The 18,758-nt window shown below is 42.2% G+C and overlaps 1 protein-coding gene across 2 annotated transcripts in view; it reads left to right on the top strand.

Moving 5' to 3' along the window:
* zfr (zinc finger RNA binding protein) overlaps window positions 1-18,758 on the top strand; it is a 111,794-nt gene that overhangs the window by 90,230 nt on the left and 2,806 nt on the right. For both annotated transcript variants that reach the window (XM_084309083.1, XM_084309084.1), the window contains exons 9-19: window positions 4,400-4,581; window positions 4,692-4,811; window positions 5,911-6,056; window positions 6,403-6,568; window positions 7,156-7,430; window positions 8,051-8,207; window positions 10,175-10,316; window positions 13,058-13,155; window positions 14,107-14,202; window positions 17,888-17,999; window positions 18,492-18,589. In XM_084309083.1, the coding sequence (XP_084165209.1) occupies window positions 4,400-4,581; window positions 4,692-4,811; window positions 5,911-6,056; window positions 6,403-6,568; window positions 7,156-7,430; window positions 8,051-8,207; window positions 10,175-10,316; window positions 13,058-13,155; window positions 14,107-14,202; window positions 17,888-17,999; window positions 18,492-18,589 (1,592 nt within the window). The remainder of the gene's footprint in view (window positions 1-4,399; window positions 4,582-4,691; window positions 4,812-5,910; window positions 6,057-6,402; window positions 6,569-7,155; window positions 7,431-8,050; window positions 8,208-10,174; window positions 10,317-13,057; window positions 13,156-14,106; window positions 14,203-17,887; window positions 18,000-18,491; window positions 18,590-18,758) is intronic.

Below are 18,758 nucleotides of genomic sequence, written 5' to 3' on the forward strand. Positions count from 1 at the left end.
TTTTTCATGGAACGATCTACAGGGACAGTCTCAAAGATCGACCAGTCGATCAAGATCGACGGGTTGGTGACCACTGATCTAAAGTGTCCGGGCGGAGTTTTCCTTGTCGGTCAGGACAAGCGTTTATAACGCATGGATTGAGGAGAATCAAGCACTCCCGGTTCATGTTCTTAGCGGAGCGGAGTTAAAATATACTCGTTATCACCATACATAGCGCTTATATTGAGACGTTGACATTAGGGCTGTTCTTTCAACCTAAAAGTGCACTTTCTTCAACCTCGAACCTAAATTCCTTAGCGACCCGTGTTACCAACAAACGTAAACAAATCACTGCACACATTCGAGACACACGTTTAAAACGAGTCATATGGAACAAATAACGTATAACGGAGGCTGAAATTAGACCAATGTGACTCACAAACTCACAACAGTAGTACACAACTACACATAGACGCACAAAATGTATTCTGCATTGATTAAGTGATAATCAAAACCCAGCTTAAGCCGTTAAACCCCTGTAGTGAATCACGAAGCCAATACGCACACACACAGTCTAACTGAAACGCTTTACCAAACATACACTCCCGGCATTCATAACTTGTATGTTCATCTTCCATACGCTTAACCATAACATAACTTACTTACCGGTACCCAAACAATGTGTCCCAGAGTCCACATTCATGCACGAAACCATTTCAAAACGTTAGAAAAACGCTCCGTTTCCCGATTCCTCAATCATCCAATGTCTGGAAGTGGACCCATGGTCCAGCCATTCGACCTTAATAAACGGACAGCCACCGGTCCATAACCGCATTCTATAGAAGAATAAGTCTTTATTTGTTGTGCAGATTAACACACACATGCGAGATGAAAGACCCACAGAAACACGGGCGTGGCTCTGCTGAGCTCTGACTGAGAGAGGGAAAGACAGACTGCCCTGCCCTCTGCTGGCACGTGCTGTGCACTACAAGCAATGCATCTGTGATTTGGCGCGCACAGTCTGACGTCACGGTATTGAAATCATACCAAAGCATAAAACGACCCCCCCCCCCCCTCCTTTCATGCATTCATGATGAAACATAATACCGATAATCTAGATTTGATTTGAGAACAGTAACTAGTCCAGGCAAGAAATTACAACGCTTTGAGTAGAATACACGCTAAAGGCTATTCCTCAGCCTTTTGAAAATTACCCTAGACCGCCCTAAAACTATACTCATATTCACAACGGTATAAAACGGGAATATATGGATGAAAAAATTAATAAAAAATTGCATCTTGACCGGAAGAAACTCAATGTCAAATGACTATAGTATTATATCCATGGCTATAATATAGTTTTAGCCCTGCAAACACCGCCATGTATTCCCATACTTTAAAGTGTTGGCCTTCTTACCACACCGTAGACAGCACCCTCTGGCGCTGATTGGGTTAATATAGGCCTATATCTTCAACTTTGGTGGACATTAAATATCACTCGTGTTAGATATCATGCATGCATTTTAGCGATTTGAGGCTTCGTTTCCAGGGGTTTTAACACTTTGAGTGCCGGCCTCCGTGTCCTATTTACCCCGTTGAATGCCACCACCCACTTCAATGACAGAGCTCTCATATTTGCCAACGCATAAACTATATCTTAAATTATGGCTATGTCTAATATGGCTGTCGCTTATCAATGACTTGTTTGCAGTCAACATTGTAGAAACGGATTGTTTTTTAATCGGTTCATTTCCGTTTTATACCATTTTGAAAAACACTTGTTTTTTTAAAAACGTTCAGGGAAAAAAAAGATTCGGCAGGAATCACGCTTTACTGTAATACACAAACACGTTGTCATTTTTCTGCCTAATTTATGAATCGTTTTCAAATAAACGCTAGATTATCGATAGTATATGTGTACTTATGCACGCTATAGAAGCGGGCTGAAAAATCGATTCTCTTATTTCCTGATCAGCTACACCCACACACACACATATGGGACACGTTTATATATAGGTGAAAACGGCTCTGATTATCCCAATACTGGTAAAATAGATTCCTTACCTCAGATTAGATGTTCTCCAAAAAGATTATTCCAATTCCTGATCGCCATTCCAAATATCGATCGTGTTTATTGATCCAACGCTGGGTACTGGAAACATATATTCCACGCTCTTCTGATGGTCCACAATGAGTCTGATCGGCTCAGGTTACATGCTTGAGAAGTAAAATGTGGATTCCGGACTCTTTTTTTTGCCATGCGTTTCATTCAGTCTAATCCAATGGGGTGCAGTACCATCCGGAGAGACGATAGGGGGCGGTATTTTCCCAATTCGAGCTCAGAGTACCAGTGGTAACGTGAGGCTAGATTGATGAAATATGAATGGAAATCGCTAATAAAAAAAATAACTATTAAAAAAAAACTGCATATCTCGTTCCTGGCACTCAACGGTTGGCATGAAATAACGAATTATGCCGTGGCTGGCATCAAAGTGTTATGTATCTAAGTTTGTATACAAATCGTATCCCATCATTAAACGAAAGATTTAGATTTAAGACCAAGTAACCCCGTCCCATAAATAAAAAGAACGCTGAGCCGTTATTTTAGGCTCTTGGAAAGGGATGGGGCCAAAAGATCCGGCTCCCTTCAAAGAGCCGTAATGCCCACCACTAATTCCTCCCGTCTCTAAGGGGGGGGTGTCTCTCAGCACAAAGTGCTGCAGCCAGTGTGGAGCTGAACCTCTGCCAACAGGCCAGTCTTTCATATCGCCTGCCAGAGCTGCTCAGGGCTCCTGCTAAACCCTGGTGTTGAGTCGTTCTGCCCTGTGAAATGACAACATGTCTTGTCGTATTCCAGCCACATGACCGAGTCCCAGAGATGATCTCACTCCTCTGGTCTGGGAAAGTAGCGCTGGTCTCACGAGTCCAAATTTGAGGTGTGATTTACTGGGAAACAGTTCCCACCGGTTTGTCAGGGAGGTGTGTGTGTAGGCAGGCATCTTTACAGGAGGAAAGAGTTTACCAGATGTGTGTGACGAGTTTACAAGGTGAAATCAACCAGTTGAGAGGAGCGGGAGTGAGCAAATGCTTTTGTATAAATGTTTTGGCAATTCTTTCAATAACGTGAAATGTAATTATTTTTTCATTGGTGGATGAAGTGTAAATATGAACGAGGACGAGGTAATTCAGAGCCACTTTATTTACTCAAAGCCATACTGTACATGTAGTTTAAAAGGGAGGCAGTGGTGCTTATAGTCTATGGCAGGGGTAGGCAACCCTAGGCACGCAGGGGCATTTTCATAGGCACAGGGGGCAGCATAAAAAGAAAAAAATAATTTGGCTTTGAAATATTATAGTGAAATATTTTGCACTGTTGTCGCATTTATCTTGTTGAAATCCTCCCACAGGTTATTTTTACTACCACATATTTAATTGAGACCCTTTATTTGTTTATTATTTCAATTGAGCTGGAAATACATTGCTACATCATTCAGTAACATTTGCAGAGCCTTATAACAAAAACATTATTACGGTCACCATTGTGACCAGTGGGATTAATCAACCAATTTTATTATTTTTCTATTTCATTGAACATTGCACATGTTAAAAGCCATTTTTTTACTCAAAATGTGAGTATTACCAAGTCAACTTGTGTTCTTAAAACTGACAAACATAGTTTTATTAGGTTGAAATAATGTGGTTGTGTACTTATTTTTCTGTTAACTTATTATGGATTGAAAACTGAACCTTAATGCACCGTAACTGAACTCAATATTTTTAAGTTCTGGTAACTTATTATTATTTATTTTTTTTACAGTGTAGTCTTGCGATCAATCAAAACTTATTTACACGATATACCTCACATCCTGGTGTTCTCCTGATGTTCTCCATTAGGCCTGTAGGTGGAGCTATGACAGCACACATACAGTACACACACCGATGGTGTGTGATGTGTCCAAAAATGAATGGGCAAATGTGAGTGAAATGGTCGCACTGTATGCAGCTGGCATTGCACCCCCCCCCCCCCCCCCCCCCCAACTCAGATTTAGGGTTGATACAACCATCATAATAATATTGTTAATAATAACAATAACAATAATGATGTAATAATGTAAAAATTATCATTAAAAATACCTGATTATGAGAATTATTACGATGCATGGAATATTGTTGAGGCACACTAGTTACAACTATATTTCAAACAGGCATGTCAAAAAGGTTGCTGACCCCTGGTCTATGGACTAGTAGATTTCTATGGCCTTTTGGATTTCTATTTCTACTAGTAGATTTCTATGGACTAGATTTCTGTCGACTAGTAGATATCAAGATTTCATGGCCTTTTATTTGACCTCACTATGTCTCAGACGGAACATGATGACGGAGACATGTGTTAACTGTACATGTTGCATCTGTGTTGCAGGGGGCAGTAAGCTGCAGACCACAGGGAAGGTGGAGGAGGCCCGGGTGGAGGTGTCCAAGCCTGCACCTCCTTCACTCATTCCTCAGGAGAACAAGAACGACGTCTCGGAGTCCCTGTCCGCCTCGGCCCTGGCTGCGCTGCAGAGTGACGTCCAGCCTGTCGGCCATGACTATGTGGAAGAGGTATTCAGAAGACCTTGGCACATGAGCCAGAGCCTCTTTAGAAAGGATGAGACTTTTTTTTATTATTATAATAAAGTGAGAATCTTAACCCGTATGGAATTGTTTTCTAGGTCCGCAATGATGAAGGCAAAGTCATCCGCTTCCATTGCAAACTGTGTGAATGTAGTTTCAACGATCCCAACGCCAAGGAGATGCACCTGAAGGGACGGAGGCATCGCCTGCAGTACAAGGTCAGAGTGCAGATCAGGGCCGGACTACAGGAGCCATGCACAACGCTGTTCTCACCCAGAAGGTGTTGCACAGCAAGGCCACTCCAATATGAATATTTGGCTAAATGCAAAAAGAGAGTGGAAGTGATTTGAGTCAGAGGAAGAGGGAATAAGGAAATATTTAAAAGTTTTACTCTAGAGTAAACATCTTTCAATTGATAAGTTGACACATATTTGAGTCGTTGAGGTGATTGGATGTTATGCTCATTCTCCTGAGACAGGTTTTAACGAGTTCAAAGCCTTGTAGAAAACAAAATGAATGGCAGTGCAAATATCAATCTCAAAATACATGACCTGCAAACATTTGTGGGTGAATATAATATGAGTATGGATTTACTCAGACAAAAGTAGAGTTAATGAGGTTTATTAAGCTTACAACCCAGGAGAATTGGCTTGAGAGACCCGGCGAGTCCCTGGCCGGGGGGTCTCGTAACGGTCTCCTTGAGACGGGGGAAACGCTGATTTATATACACGAATCCGCCGACCAATTTGTGTCTTCCGCCATCTAGCGACGCCCCCATTACTGCGGTTTACTGAACGTATCCAACGCAAGCGAACTAGCAACTTTTCCTGGTCATTGTTGCTAAAAATTTTCAATTATTGCCGTGTTTTTGGCAGTACTAATCGGTCGGACCGGGAAAAGCATTTGGAGTACCGGTACTTCAGATTGCCAAAAGCTATTACAAATCAGGGAGAAGAGTGCAAAAAAGGAGGCGAACACCCTCTGTCCTCCCATCTGAACGAACTACCAAAGTAGTAAGTACCGATCAGCATTTCGATCCAAACATTTGTACTAGTAGACTATTCGATTCAAATGTAAGATCAGTCGATCTAGTAACGTTATTGAATCGCCTACCTTGGCTTTCACAACACACATGACATGTCATCGACTGCCTCGCTCACCCATCCACACGCCAGGCAATAGGCAATGGTAGGCATCCAAACATTTGTAAGATTTAAGGTCTTCATCTTTGTATGGGCTTGGTGACATTAGAGCAATTAACGTTAGATATTTTCACGATAACGCCAATTTATTTTATTATTATTTTGTGGTTTATAGAAAAAGGTGAACCCAGACCTCCAGGTGGAGGTGAAACCCAGCATCCGGGCCAGGAAGATCCAGGAGGAGAAGATGAGGAAGCAGATGCAGAAAGAGGAGTACTGGAGGAGGAGAGAGGAGGAGGAGCGCTGGAGGATGGAGATGAGGTATGACTGAAGGGAGAATTTGATCCTAAAGCTGCCTGCACACCACCTGTAAAATAGCTCTGCACTGGTTGGGTCATTGTTTTTCTTAGGCATAGAATGTAAAACGTTTCTCCTCCAGGTAGAATGTAAGAAACGTTTCTCTTCCAGGTAGAATCTAAGATGTTTCTCTTCCAGGTAGAATGTAAGAAACATTTCTCTTCCAGGTAGAATGTAAGAAACGTTTCTCCTCCAGGTAGAATATAAGAAACGTTTCTCCTCCAGGTAGAATGTAAGAAACGTTTCTCCTCCAGGTAGAATGTAAGAAACGTTTCTCCTCCAGGTACAAACTGTTCTTGTTGTGTTTCAGGCGTTATGAGGAAGACATGTACTGGAGACGCATGGAGGAAGAGCAGCACCACTGGGACGACCGGCGCCGCATGCCTGACGGAGGCTATCCCCAGGGTCCTCCGGGGCCCCCTGGTCTGCTGGGAGTCCGGCCCGGCATGCCCATCCCTCAGCCCCAGGGCCCTGTGGTAGGTGTATTGCTGTGATGTCCTCCCTCAGCAAGTCAGACCCAGACTAGGCTAAAGAGTCTAAAAGACTACAACATTAGACTCGACTAGATAAAAGCATTTATATACTAAAGAATTGTTAGCAAGTATATTCTGATTGGTCTATTTTGTTTTGGTTTGTAAAATTTGACAACTTGATGTCAAAATTTCTAAATCAATACTTTGATGCAAAACATCACAGTACTCTGTTAGGAAACATAACTCAATCAAATTCCAAAGGGTACCTGATATTTTTAATACAGCTCAAAGCGGCTACCAAAAACACAGAACCTGTTTTTAATCTGAACCTGATGCATGTCCAGGGAAATTTCACCCAACTCTTATCTCAGTCTGTTTAGGCCTAATTATTCAGATGATCGATACGTTATGAGTCATGGCCATGCACGCCGCCATCTAACCCTAGCCCAACTCTTATTTTGGTATGCCAGTCGCTCAGGAGGTAGATCAGGTCGTCTAATTGCTCCCGATAAGCAGTTTGGCACCTTGTATGGTTGCCTCCGCCGTCTGTGAGTGTAAAGCGCTATATAAATGCATAATTTATCTTCCAGCCTCCTCGTAGGCCTGATTCTTCAGATGATCGATACGTCATGACCAAGCACGCCGCCATCTATCCGACAGAGGATGAGCTCCAGGCTATCCAGAAGATTGTGTCCATCACTGAGCGAGCCCTCAAGCTGGTGTCTGACATCATCACTGACCAGGACAAGGACAAGGACAAGGACAAGGGCAAGGAGGAGGAGAAAGAGGAGAAGGAAAAGGAGAAGGAAAAGGAAAAGGAAAAGGAAAAAGAGAAGAAGAAGGAGAAGGAGATCCCCAAAGACAGGTGAGAGAGACACTGACTGACTGACGGATGAGAGGGAGACGGGTGAGACTTCCAAGAGGGGCAGAGAGATTCTTATTTCCCTCGTTTCATTCTGTTTTAGGGGAGATTAGTTCTGACTGTCATATGAGAGATTAGTTCCGTCATGAGAGATTAGAGCTGTCATATTAGAGCAGGGGTTCTCAAACCTTTTTATACCACAGCCCCATTTTATTTAGGATTTTTTTTGTCGACCCCACACTTACCGGTTAATTATTAACTTATCGTGTAATTTCAAGGTGGAATTTAGGAATATCAAAATAAAAGCACACGTTGTTGAACTTGATTACTTCCAATGCATGGCCCCACTGTCACCTACCCACAACCCCACTTTGGAATTTAGGAATATCAAAATAAAAGCACACGTTGTTGAACTTGATTACTTCCAATGCATGGCCCCACTGTCACCTACCCACAACCCCACTTTGGGTCGCGACCCGTAGTTTGAGAATCGCTGTATTACAGATTAGTTCTGACTGTCATATGAGAGATTAATTCTGACTGTCATATGAGAGATTACGGTAGTTCTGTTTTACGAGAGATTCGTTCCGACTGTCCTTATGTCCTTCCTCATGTCCGCCCAGAGCCCTGAAGGGGGTGATGAGAGTGGGCGTCCTGGCCAAGGGCCTGCTGCTCCGCGGGGACAAGAACGTGAACCTGGTCCTGCTCTGCTCTGAGAAGCTGAAGCCCACCACGGAGCTCCTGAGCCGCATCGTGGAGCACCTCCCCAAGCAGCTCACGGTACCAGCTTCATCAAAGTCATGTTTATTGTCATTTTTCCATGGGACATGGAAGCACGAAATACAGTACTAGGGTCTCGGTTATAGCCATTAAATACTAAAATAACTAAATAAATACTAAAACAAATACTGATCCTCATGATAAACATGCAAACTGATTAAAATAAAAACAAGTCTTAATTCAATTAAACTAATTTAATTCACTGATTGAGAGAGAAGTGTCCTAGGTGCAGAGGCATGGCAGTGATGAACTGTGATGGACAGTTCAGCAGTCTCTCAGCATCCGGGAAGAAGCTATTTTTCAGCCTGGTGGTTGTATAATGCAGATGGTGCATGGCTGCCATTTTACACAAAAACGACACCATGTACATTAAGCTCTGTGGGTTGCAGGGAAAATAGACAAGGAATGTAACACACAATATTAATGAAGGGTTTTATTCAGTGCACTACTGCAGGGTTTCCCATTAATTACCTAGACTGTGGCGGCCCGCCACAGTTGTATAATGAACCAAAAAAAATGCTAATTAAAAAATAAACTTAAATTATTATTAATTATTAAAAAAAAAATTATATAAAGTTTGCCAATAGGGATGTATCAGTAGTATTGGTCGTAATAGTAATCTATATTCTTTTATTTTCTAAAGAAATAAACCAGTTCAACACAGGTAACTACTTTTGCTTCATTTCTTTGATGGCTCAAATGTATGCTCTAGTCCAGTGGTTCCCAAACCTCTCCTCGAGGCACCCCAGCCGTTCCATATTTGTTAAATTCCACCACCACCACACCTTGATTCAACTAATAAAAGGCTAGTTAAGTTGAATCGGGTGTGCTGGTGGTAGAATTTAACAAATGCATTGAACGGCTGGGGTGCTTCAAGGAGAGGATTGGGAAGTACTCGTCTAGTAGATATTGTGTTTTGAGCACAAAGTTCATCATAGATCTAGCCTCTTTATTTTGCTCTCAAAGTGCACTAGATTGATGCATTTAACTTTAAAATGTACACACACAAAAAAGTTCCGGGAGGGCATGCCCCCCGACCCCCCCCTAGAGGGTCGGAGGTTCACCCCCCATAGTCTCTGAAAATCCTTTGGGAAACACTGTACTGTAATGATGGCTCAAGGGTTGCCATAATGTCAATACATATACGCATGACTCACCACATTGTGTTATTTTTTGTATTATATATTACAAGCTGAAGCAACTGAGAACTAGGAAATGTGGTCTTACCATGAGAATTGGGAAATGTGGTCTTACTATGATAATGTGGTCTTACCATGAGAATTAGGAAATGTGGTCTTATGATAATTGGGCCAAATGTATCTGGTCACTTCATGTTTTGGTGTTTGTTTTGATGAGAGTATAGAGCTTTGCTATGTTCTGTACGTGTTATTTTTAATACAAAGTCTTCCAAACTGACATTTGGATGAACCAAGTTGTATGCCGTGATGAACAGTCTTTCCCAGTGGAACAACAAACTTGTTACACTTGTTACAATGGTAACATTAACAGTCAGGTGGAGCTACACTATACTTGCTAACATTAGATAGCCATATTGATAACCGATTGTAGAGCTGTCTGCATATAGATATTGTTTCATCAGAGAACTAATTTATTCACAAAATGGATCACCATTCAATGTTATCCTGTGACCTGTAAGTTAGTACTTATGATTACTTAGGTAATCCTTAACCATTTTATGACCGCAGTCCTACAGCATTTGCTATGTTATATGCGTATGTTACGCATTATATATATGCAAGATAGCAAGCCCTGGCTGCAAATATTGCTGCATTTGGCTGAATTAGCATTCATTCTTGCGATCACAAGATCGTGATTTCCTGGAGGGACTGGCCAGTATGTACTTACCGGTAATGTTCTTGAAGCAGGTTGTAACCTACCCTTAAAATACCCCCGGTTTGAAAAGAGGACGGATGCATTTGTCTTGACGTGCTGTTCATCTCCTCCAGGTGGTAACACCAGAAAAGTATGAGGTGTCGAGCTCCATGCAGGAGGCGGCCATCATCCTGATGTCCTCTGCTGAGCCTAAGATGCAAGTGACGATCACACTGACGTCACCCATAATCCGGGAGGAGGGCGGCCCGGATGGAGGTTGGAAAAGACATCGCAAACCTTCTCTTCTCTTTCTCTCCCTCTTTCTCTCTCTTCTCCCACATCCCTATGAGATCAATCTTCACATGTTGATTCCTGTCTGAAGAGCTCAACCCTGCTGGCATTTTACAAACAGTCGTTTTGGGCTTTTTAAAAGTAGTTCAGATCTAATTGGTGTAATTGGGGCATCTTGCTGTCCGTTGTTTAGTCCTGTGGTAACTGGAACATCTCAACGCCAACCAACAAAGTGCTTGAACCTCACCAACGAGAAGCCGATCTCAGTCTTTAACATTGAGCATTTAATGGCTTTAGTTGTTTCGACTCCTTCCTAGTTTTAATATGCATTTTATAGTCTTTTTGACAACTCTCCCATTAAACTACTGAGACCATTTCTTGAAGCACATGAGACGTGATTAGATGGCGGAGCATCCATGCTTTTTATTGATCTCTTAAGACTGAATCATTGTTTTTTTTTGTTTTTTAGTACATTTCGAGGTCTCAATGAATTCCATCGATGTGCCGTTTCTAATCACGTTGAGCTTGGCGTTCCTGGTTGAAATGCGTGATTGACTTAATCGTGTTTGAGCTCGGCGGTCCTGGTTGAAACACAGGGTTGAGTGGAACACTGTTTTTTTTTTTTTTTAAGGTGCCAGCAGTGTTCCTCTTAGGCTTTTTATGCTCTGTAACTCTCCTGTGCCTCTCAGATGCTATCCCTTTGAAACAAAGCATGATCAGTGTTTGCATTGTGTCAGTCTAGTTTTACCCCCAGGTAAGATTCGTCTTTGTTTCCTGGGGATTCTCTTTCTCTAATTCTTTACCAGGGGGTCATGGGGGGGGTCAGGGAGCGGAGAATTCAACTCATCGTTAAAACGACAAATCTTCTTGAAATGATGACTTTGTTAGATGAGAAGGAACAATAAAAAGATTGAATCATATAGTGGGAGGGGGAACTGTAACCGAATCCTAACTTGAGACACGGTGTGCGCAACTCGAATTTTGGCGTAAATCGTGCATAGTTGTCCACAGGAAGTTTTGCGCGAAAGTTCGAATTGTTTACCCGTTTCTCAAATTGGCATTATGGCTTTGGGGGGGGGGGGGGGGATTCCACACAGTTGAGAGAGAGAGAGAGAGAGGAAGTCTGGGCTAGCAGAAGCTTGGGTCTCATACACACCATGTCCCCACAGGAAACAAATATTACTTATGTCTGGTGGTGAGAACGGGTGTCCTCCAAACCTAAAGACACAAAAATTTGGCGCAATATATTTTTTATTATTTAAAATTTTTTTAACTAATTATTTTGATTTATTTTTTTGTAGGTAAAACATTTCAAACTATTATTTAACAATGATGAATATTTTTGAGAGAATCCTTAGGGGGGATTGTTGGTCAGCTTCAGCGAGGAAGGCTATGCCTATGAGAGGAATCTTTGGTTGGACCTGGGTACAGCCATCGGTATACAATGACTGTAGGGGTTTCTTAATTCAAACCTTGCTGACGCCAGGTATGCATGCAGTGATGTCCTAACCCCCCTCTTTGTTTTGCTGGGAGCTTTCATGTTTCATTTTTTTTTCTTTCCAGCACGCATCGCTGCCTCCATGTATCCGTAGCTATTCTTACAAGTCCAGCCCAAAGCCTCTCTCTCTCTTTTCTTTTGAATGACTAAAAAAATAAATCAAAATACAGTAACATCTTCTAGTAACTTGTCTCCCGCCAGAGGCTTGGTACGGTCCCCACTCGGCTTCCGGAAGGATTTTTGACCAAGGTTCCCCCCATCACCCCCACCCAAACACTTTGCCACACCTACCATTGCCATGCCGCCCTTTATTATGAGGTCACCCCCCCTTCTCCAGTAGGCCATTATTGCACTTCTCATGACGTCTCCTCCCTCCTCGTTTTTTCTCTGTTTTTACCAATGCCATGTTCATATTAATTACCATCACCCATCTGAACCCTGTCTGTGTCCTGCCTTAGTCTTTCATCACAGAAAACCTAGAGGAAACTGATGCAAAATGACGAAATTGGGAGAATGAGCACACAAGATTTCACGCGATTCATGAGCACAACACCTAATCGACAATCTCATAAAACTATATTTAAAATCTGTTTAACCTGAATGCCTAAACCGGTGTCGTGTATGTAGATGACAGCTGTCTATCCCATCGGTCTCGTTGTCTGAGGTTGGTCCTATCCCATCGGCCCTGTGCCTTATGAGGTTGGTCCTATCCCATCGGCCCTGCGTCAGATGAGGTCGGTCCTATCCCATCGGCCCTGCGTCTGATGAGGTCGGTCCTATCCCATCGGCCCTGCGTCTGATGAGGTCGGTCCTATCCCATCGGCCCTGCGTCTGAGGTCGGGGTCAGCTAAATCAACTACCACTCGACTCATATCCCCTTTTACCCAAAAACGAATGTGCCAATATTTCCCCTTTTTATTATTTGTACTCAATAAAACACAAACTAACGCATCATACATCGTTAATCTGTATCCAACACTCAACACATCTCGTACACTACAGGCCGAGGCGTTTGTACCTGTGTGAAGTCGGTCTTATACAGGCCTCGACGACCTTTGTTTTCTTAAGTGTTTATAACAAACTCGACAGTATCACGGCGGGGGTTGAAACAGAGACAAAAGAAAAGCAGTTGGTATGTGTGGCAATGTGTCTGTTCTCGCCAGCCTTGATGACCTGGTCAAACACCCATTCCTCATCACCACTTTGACAATTGGAATCCATTTTGTAGATGTAACCTCTGGTATGGGGAAAGACCAAGCGGACGTCTTGGACAGGCAAAAATGCCTTGACGCTCTGGCTGCTCTGCGCCACGCTAAGTGGTTCCAGGTTCGCAAACATCATTTTACTTTCTTATTGTAGCCTTATGAGATGCATCTATACTTTATTTATCTTCTCTTTTGGTTTGAATATATACTTTTTTTAAATGATGGAAAAAAAACAATCCTGTAATTTGAAATACAAATTTTAAACTTGATATTCAAGGATGCCGACCTATTAAGGACGTAGTCGACCAGGTTAACGTTCGTTGCCTTTTTTATTGATTTTAACTTTTTAAGTTTATTTTAGAAGTATTCATATTTACTGTAACAATAATAACAAAAAAGAAAAGTAACTGGCATCCTTGTATTCTATTATTTTCCTTTTGATTCTACTGTTTCCTCCGTTCCATGTGTTTGCATAAGGCTGCAGAGTGAACATAAGAGTGTCATCAATAAGTGCTTTCATGTTGAGCGTTTGTATTTTGTGATTTTTTTTTTTCTTTTATATTTTTCGTAGAATAGGGATTGAGAGAAGAACAAGGAACATCTGGTTAGTTTACTGTGGTTCTGCTAAAAAAAAAAAAAAGGGCAAAAGCACAGGCAAAGTAAAGCGAGATGTCCTCTCTGCTCTGTCAGTCCCTATGCTACCCTCTCAGATGACCTCGTTTGTGAGATACTTGGAAACAACCTTGAGGTCAGGGTTTATAAGATGCCAGGGAGACACTCCTCCTGTCACCTTGTGCATCTTGCAAACCGTGAACTCCCCTACTAACTACGAGGTAAAATACTGCTGGGAATGGCAGCTGACCGCAGACTATTTACGGCCCGTTTTTTTTAAATTTAAGTTTAATGAATCTAGTGGAACCCGATCACAAGCTTCCATTATGCACAGTAGTGTTTGGACCTCCTGTTGACAGAATCCACCCTTTGTCGTTAATGAGCCTCCTTGTGTCTTTTTGTGTTTGTTTTTTTTAACGCTCCTTGTCACTCACTAAACATGACTTTGCTGCGTCAAAAGGCTAGAGCCAATGGACTTCAATCCTGCGTGATTGTTATCCGTATCCTGCGAGACCTCTGCCAGCGGGTTCCCACCTGGTCGGCGGTCCCGAGCTGGGTGAGTTCAACTGGAAATGTGTGTTTTTGTGGGGGAAATTACGTAAAACATTTTTGGAGTACCGGTAACTGCTAGTGAAACATAATTTTTCATTGAAAGAATAAAATATGTATAGAAGATTTTGAGCAAATGACTCGTCAAACATGCAGAGGGATGATTTATTTGTGGGGAAAATAACCTATAATCTACATTTTTAAGTCTATATAAATAAGTATAATCTTTAAGTCCATATAAATAAGTATAATCTTTTAGAGGATATACATTCTTCCACTGATTTCTCCATGATGAGAATATTGTTTGATTAAATTATTTTAATACTTAGTCCTCTTGACTCCATCGAGCTTGTTCTTGTAAGAATATACCATTAAACACAGTAGTGTTACAGGATCAGGGACTTGGTGACGACCAGCCTGACTGTTACTGTTTCCACACCTGCCGTCTGCGCCACGAAAAATAGACTCTACTTTAAAAAAAAAACGAATAATACGAAATGGTTCATTACGAAATATTTTTCATATTCTGTGTTTTTGTAATGATATATTACGTATTCTATCTGTACAATAGTTTTTGATGGATTTCATTTGTTCCTCGTCCTCGGAGCTAAAAACAAACAACTTCTGCACGCTTTCTGGCAATACCGTGCTTTTTGCCCTGTACATGACTAATATCTGTAACTCAACTATATCTTTAAGTTGCATAAGTCCTGACTTAAACAGTGTTCTTTTGAATCCACTTCATGAACACTTCTTACTGCTCTTTTCTGTAATATAAACAAAGATTCACGGTTATAATGGAGATACGGACTACTGGAATTGGAAACAAGATAAACGGAGGAATGCAGTTGAAGTTTACAAGAGACCAGGTTCTTTATCTGCGGTCGTTATGGGGGGTTGATTTATAGTTCCTATCTTTTTGATAATCTCTCCTCCACACGAGAGCAAGGGAAATGCTGAATGTGCTGTTCAAAGGGACATTTAGGGTTTGTGTGTTTACGGTCTACCCAGCTCACACCAGCCACAGACATAGAAAGCCAACTATTTTTCTCTTGGAAATATTGACGTAAATATCGTGTTTATATCTCACGGGTCGAACAAACCTCAACGTTATTGCCATAAAATACAACGTATATTGTTTCTTTACCTTTTTTTTTCTCGCAATCTGGTAAAAAAAAAATGGCGGACCTATAGACATTATACAAAAGTAACTATTTACAGTAGATTTCATTCATTTCAGAGAGATTTTCTTTCGGTGGCAGCATAGTCATACAAAATGTATTTGGTTTGCGTTTGAGCCTCTTGGATGCAGTATTTGAGTGCATCACACTATGTCCGGAAGTCGAGATAAACACAGTTGTACGCTGGACTCCGATGCATTAGCATTAAACGACATGTAAACGAACAGCCAATAAATGTGAAGTTAAATTTCAACCTCTGTTGTCAAGCCATGTCAATATAACGGATACACCTAGCTAACATTGGGCAGGCTGCTTTGAGCGAACGATACACACACGCAATCAAATCAACTGCTGCTGTGTAAAGTTTTCACATACAGGGCTAACATTAGCTAGCAAGCAGCCTGCGATCAAGCTAGAAGGCTAACGAGCAGCTGACTACTGTATACAGTTCCAATAGACTAACATTACACCTCTGTGATTTTGATGTGTCCTTAACTTAGACTTGAGGGTTGTACTAGGGTTGGATGCAGTTCCCCGTTGGTCAGTCTGTGTCTGTTCTCCATCTTCTGCTCTTTTTAACGTTCTCTTGCGAGTGCTCCCTTGACTGAGAGAATGGCCAGTATCGCGGGAACTTTTATTAAAACATTCTGATATTTTCGCGGGTCTCGTGCCACTGTCAACTACTAAGCGAGCACTCAGAAGACGCTCTCAGTTTGTCCGGGACAAGTAATATTGACGTACAGAGAATGAGAGTTTCCAGTGACACTGACGGGCACTTTCTGATTAGATGGAATAACGTTACTATTCGTTTGGGGAATATATATATATTTTTTTTTACTTGTCCCGGACAATCTGACAAGCCTTAATGTCAAGCCCTGCCTTTGTTCATTTGCTTAGATTTTTAGTACACTTCACTTTTGGACAATGTTGGCATGGTGTTATTCACCATCAAAGATGAGAAAAAAAATTATAATAATAATTGATATTCTCCTTTTGGTTCATTGCAATTTACTCAAGCATAGTAACGGATACACTATTTCTGACACTACATACATTCCCTGAGTTCCATAGATGTCCCTAGATACCAAGAACATGCAAATGGACCTTGTAGAAGTGAAGCAATCTTTTTACTTGGGTATGTACTTTTAGGCGAGTTTTCTTAAAATATGGCTAGGGCTTAACACTTTGAGCGCCACGCCGGGTTTTCCTTTTTACCCCCTGAATGCCACCATCGGCGCCAATGTTACCGTTAATATCGCCTAATCTATGTTTTAAATTATGGCTATGTGTCTAATCTGCCCATCGCATTATCAAAGACTATTTTCCAGTCAGTGCTGTCAAGGCAGATTGTTTTTTTATCACTTCATTTCTGTTTCAGAGCATTTAGAAAAGCACTCGTTTTGAGATAAAAAAAACGGTTCATTCTGGACCATTCTGTGAAAATCGTCTTTTACTGTAATATTCCATAACGTTGTTATTTGTCGGCCTATTTATGAATCGTTTTCAAATAAACGCTAGATGATCAATATTATACGTGCACGCAAGCACATTCGGGCCGCGCACGGATAATCGCCGTTTTCATTTCCTCTTCGACTTTTATATAGAAACCGAAAGAGGACATTTCACAGGACATTTCACAAAACAGCCTATATCTTCATCAAAATTAGTCTGATTATCCTAACACTGATAACATAGATTCCTTACCTGACATCAGATGGTATCCAACTGGTATATTCCAATTCCTGATCACCATTCGAAAAAATCGATAAGTGTATTGATCCAACGTGTGTACAGTGCAGTACATGAATCCGCGGGTCTCAGAGCCCCCTGAATGAACGCTGGGACTCCGGCTGCATCAGTGGACTGGAAAATGTGGAGTACCGGATTTCTTTCCCCATCCATTTTCATTGACTCCATTCCAAAATCCCTTATGTCATCTGGACGACAGGGGGCGCTTTTTTCCACAATGATCGCCGGCGCCGCTCGGCTATACTCGGGTAGGCTCGGGTGATTCAATATGATTTCAGATCGCTAAAAAGAAAAAAATCAGAGAAAACGCGTGAGTGGCATTCCCCGTCACTATTAAAAACCCGAGATATCTTGTGAGTGGCACTCAAAGTGTTAAGAGGTTAAAACTGTCTCTTGACTTAAGTCTTAACTTGAAACCAGCAGGAACCCTGTTTTAGACGGCTGTGCTCTGATGTTTGCAAGTAACCAAAGGTAAAATGATGGCGTGTTATTTATGGTACTTAACCAATGCAGGGACATACGTGAGGGTTGTTCCCCCTCTGCAGGTGGAATAAGACCTCTATAGACCTCATGGGTGACGCATTTTCTGGCTACTCCTGAGTCTCCAGTCTTTGCTTCACCTCTAGGAAAATGAATGGACTATTAATAGATCTCTCCTAGCTTCGTCTGTGGTTCAGCCAAAAGAAACGTACCAGGGCTTGATGTCATAATGACGTGAGGGGTCTCTCACTCGTCTCCACGCTTCCCGTCTCTTCTCCGCAGGCCTTGGAGCTGTTGGTGGAGAAGGCTATCAGCAGCGCCTCCGGCCCCCTCAGCCCAGGCGACGCGCTGAGACGAGTCTTTGAGTGCATTTCTTCTGGGATTCTACTCCCTGGTAAGATCAGGATGGTGGCAGACGGTGGAGGAACTCCGTGCGGACATGTGTTCTACTCTACATGTTAGCGTACACGTCTCTGAGCTACGGATCTGAAACATGGAATTTGAATCCCAACTTCCGACTTGTGTGACGTTATAGTAGCTGGAACCCTGTACTGTTAGAAACCAAGACGTTATTTGTTCTTCATGTTTTACAATGTCGTTTTCCACAATTAAAGGGGCAGTTCACCCATATCTATCCAAAGTTTAGAGATATCTTCACTCCAGTACAATGGAGGGGAATGGCACTCTGCTTGTGGCACTCAAAGCACAAAAAAATATATATTTGGAAAAACTCAAGCAACGTCTCATCTCATTTCATTTAGGAACTATTCTCTACCAAGTACACCTCCTTCAATTTTGTGTGAACTGCCCCTTTAAATAAGTACTTTTTAGCGCTTCCAGTATGTCTGGGATGTGATGACTCATGGCTCATTGTGTTTGCTACCAGGTGGACCAGGACTGGTAGATCCATGTGAGAAGAATCCTACTGACACCCTGACGGCTATTGGCGAGCAGCAGAGGGAGGATATAACCTCTAGTGCTCAGGTACTGACTGACCCCACCGACACGCTGCTCCCAGCACCGACACGCTGCTCCCAGCACCGACACGCTGCTCCCAGCACCGACACGCTGCTCCCAGCACCGACACGCTGCTCCCAGCACCGACACGCTGCTCCCAGCACCGACACGCTGCTCCCAGCACCGACACGCTGCT

This window comes from Notolepis coatsorum (assembly GCF_963971535.1).
Source record: "Notolepis coatsorum genome assembly, chromosome: 2".
NCBI classification, from domain to species: Eukaryota; Metazoa; Chordata; class Actinopteri; order Aulopiformes; family Paralepididae; genus Notolepis; species Notolepis coatsorum.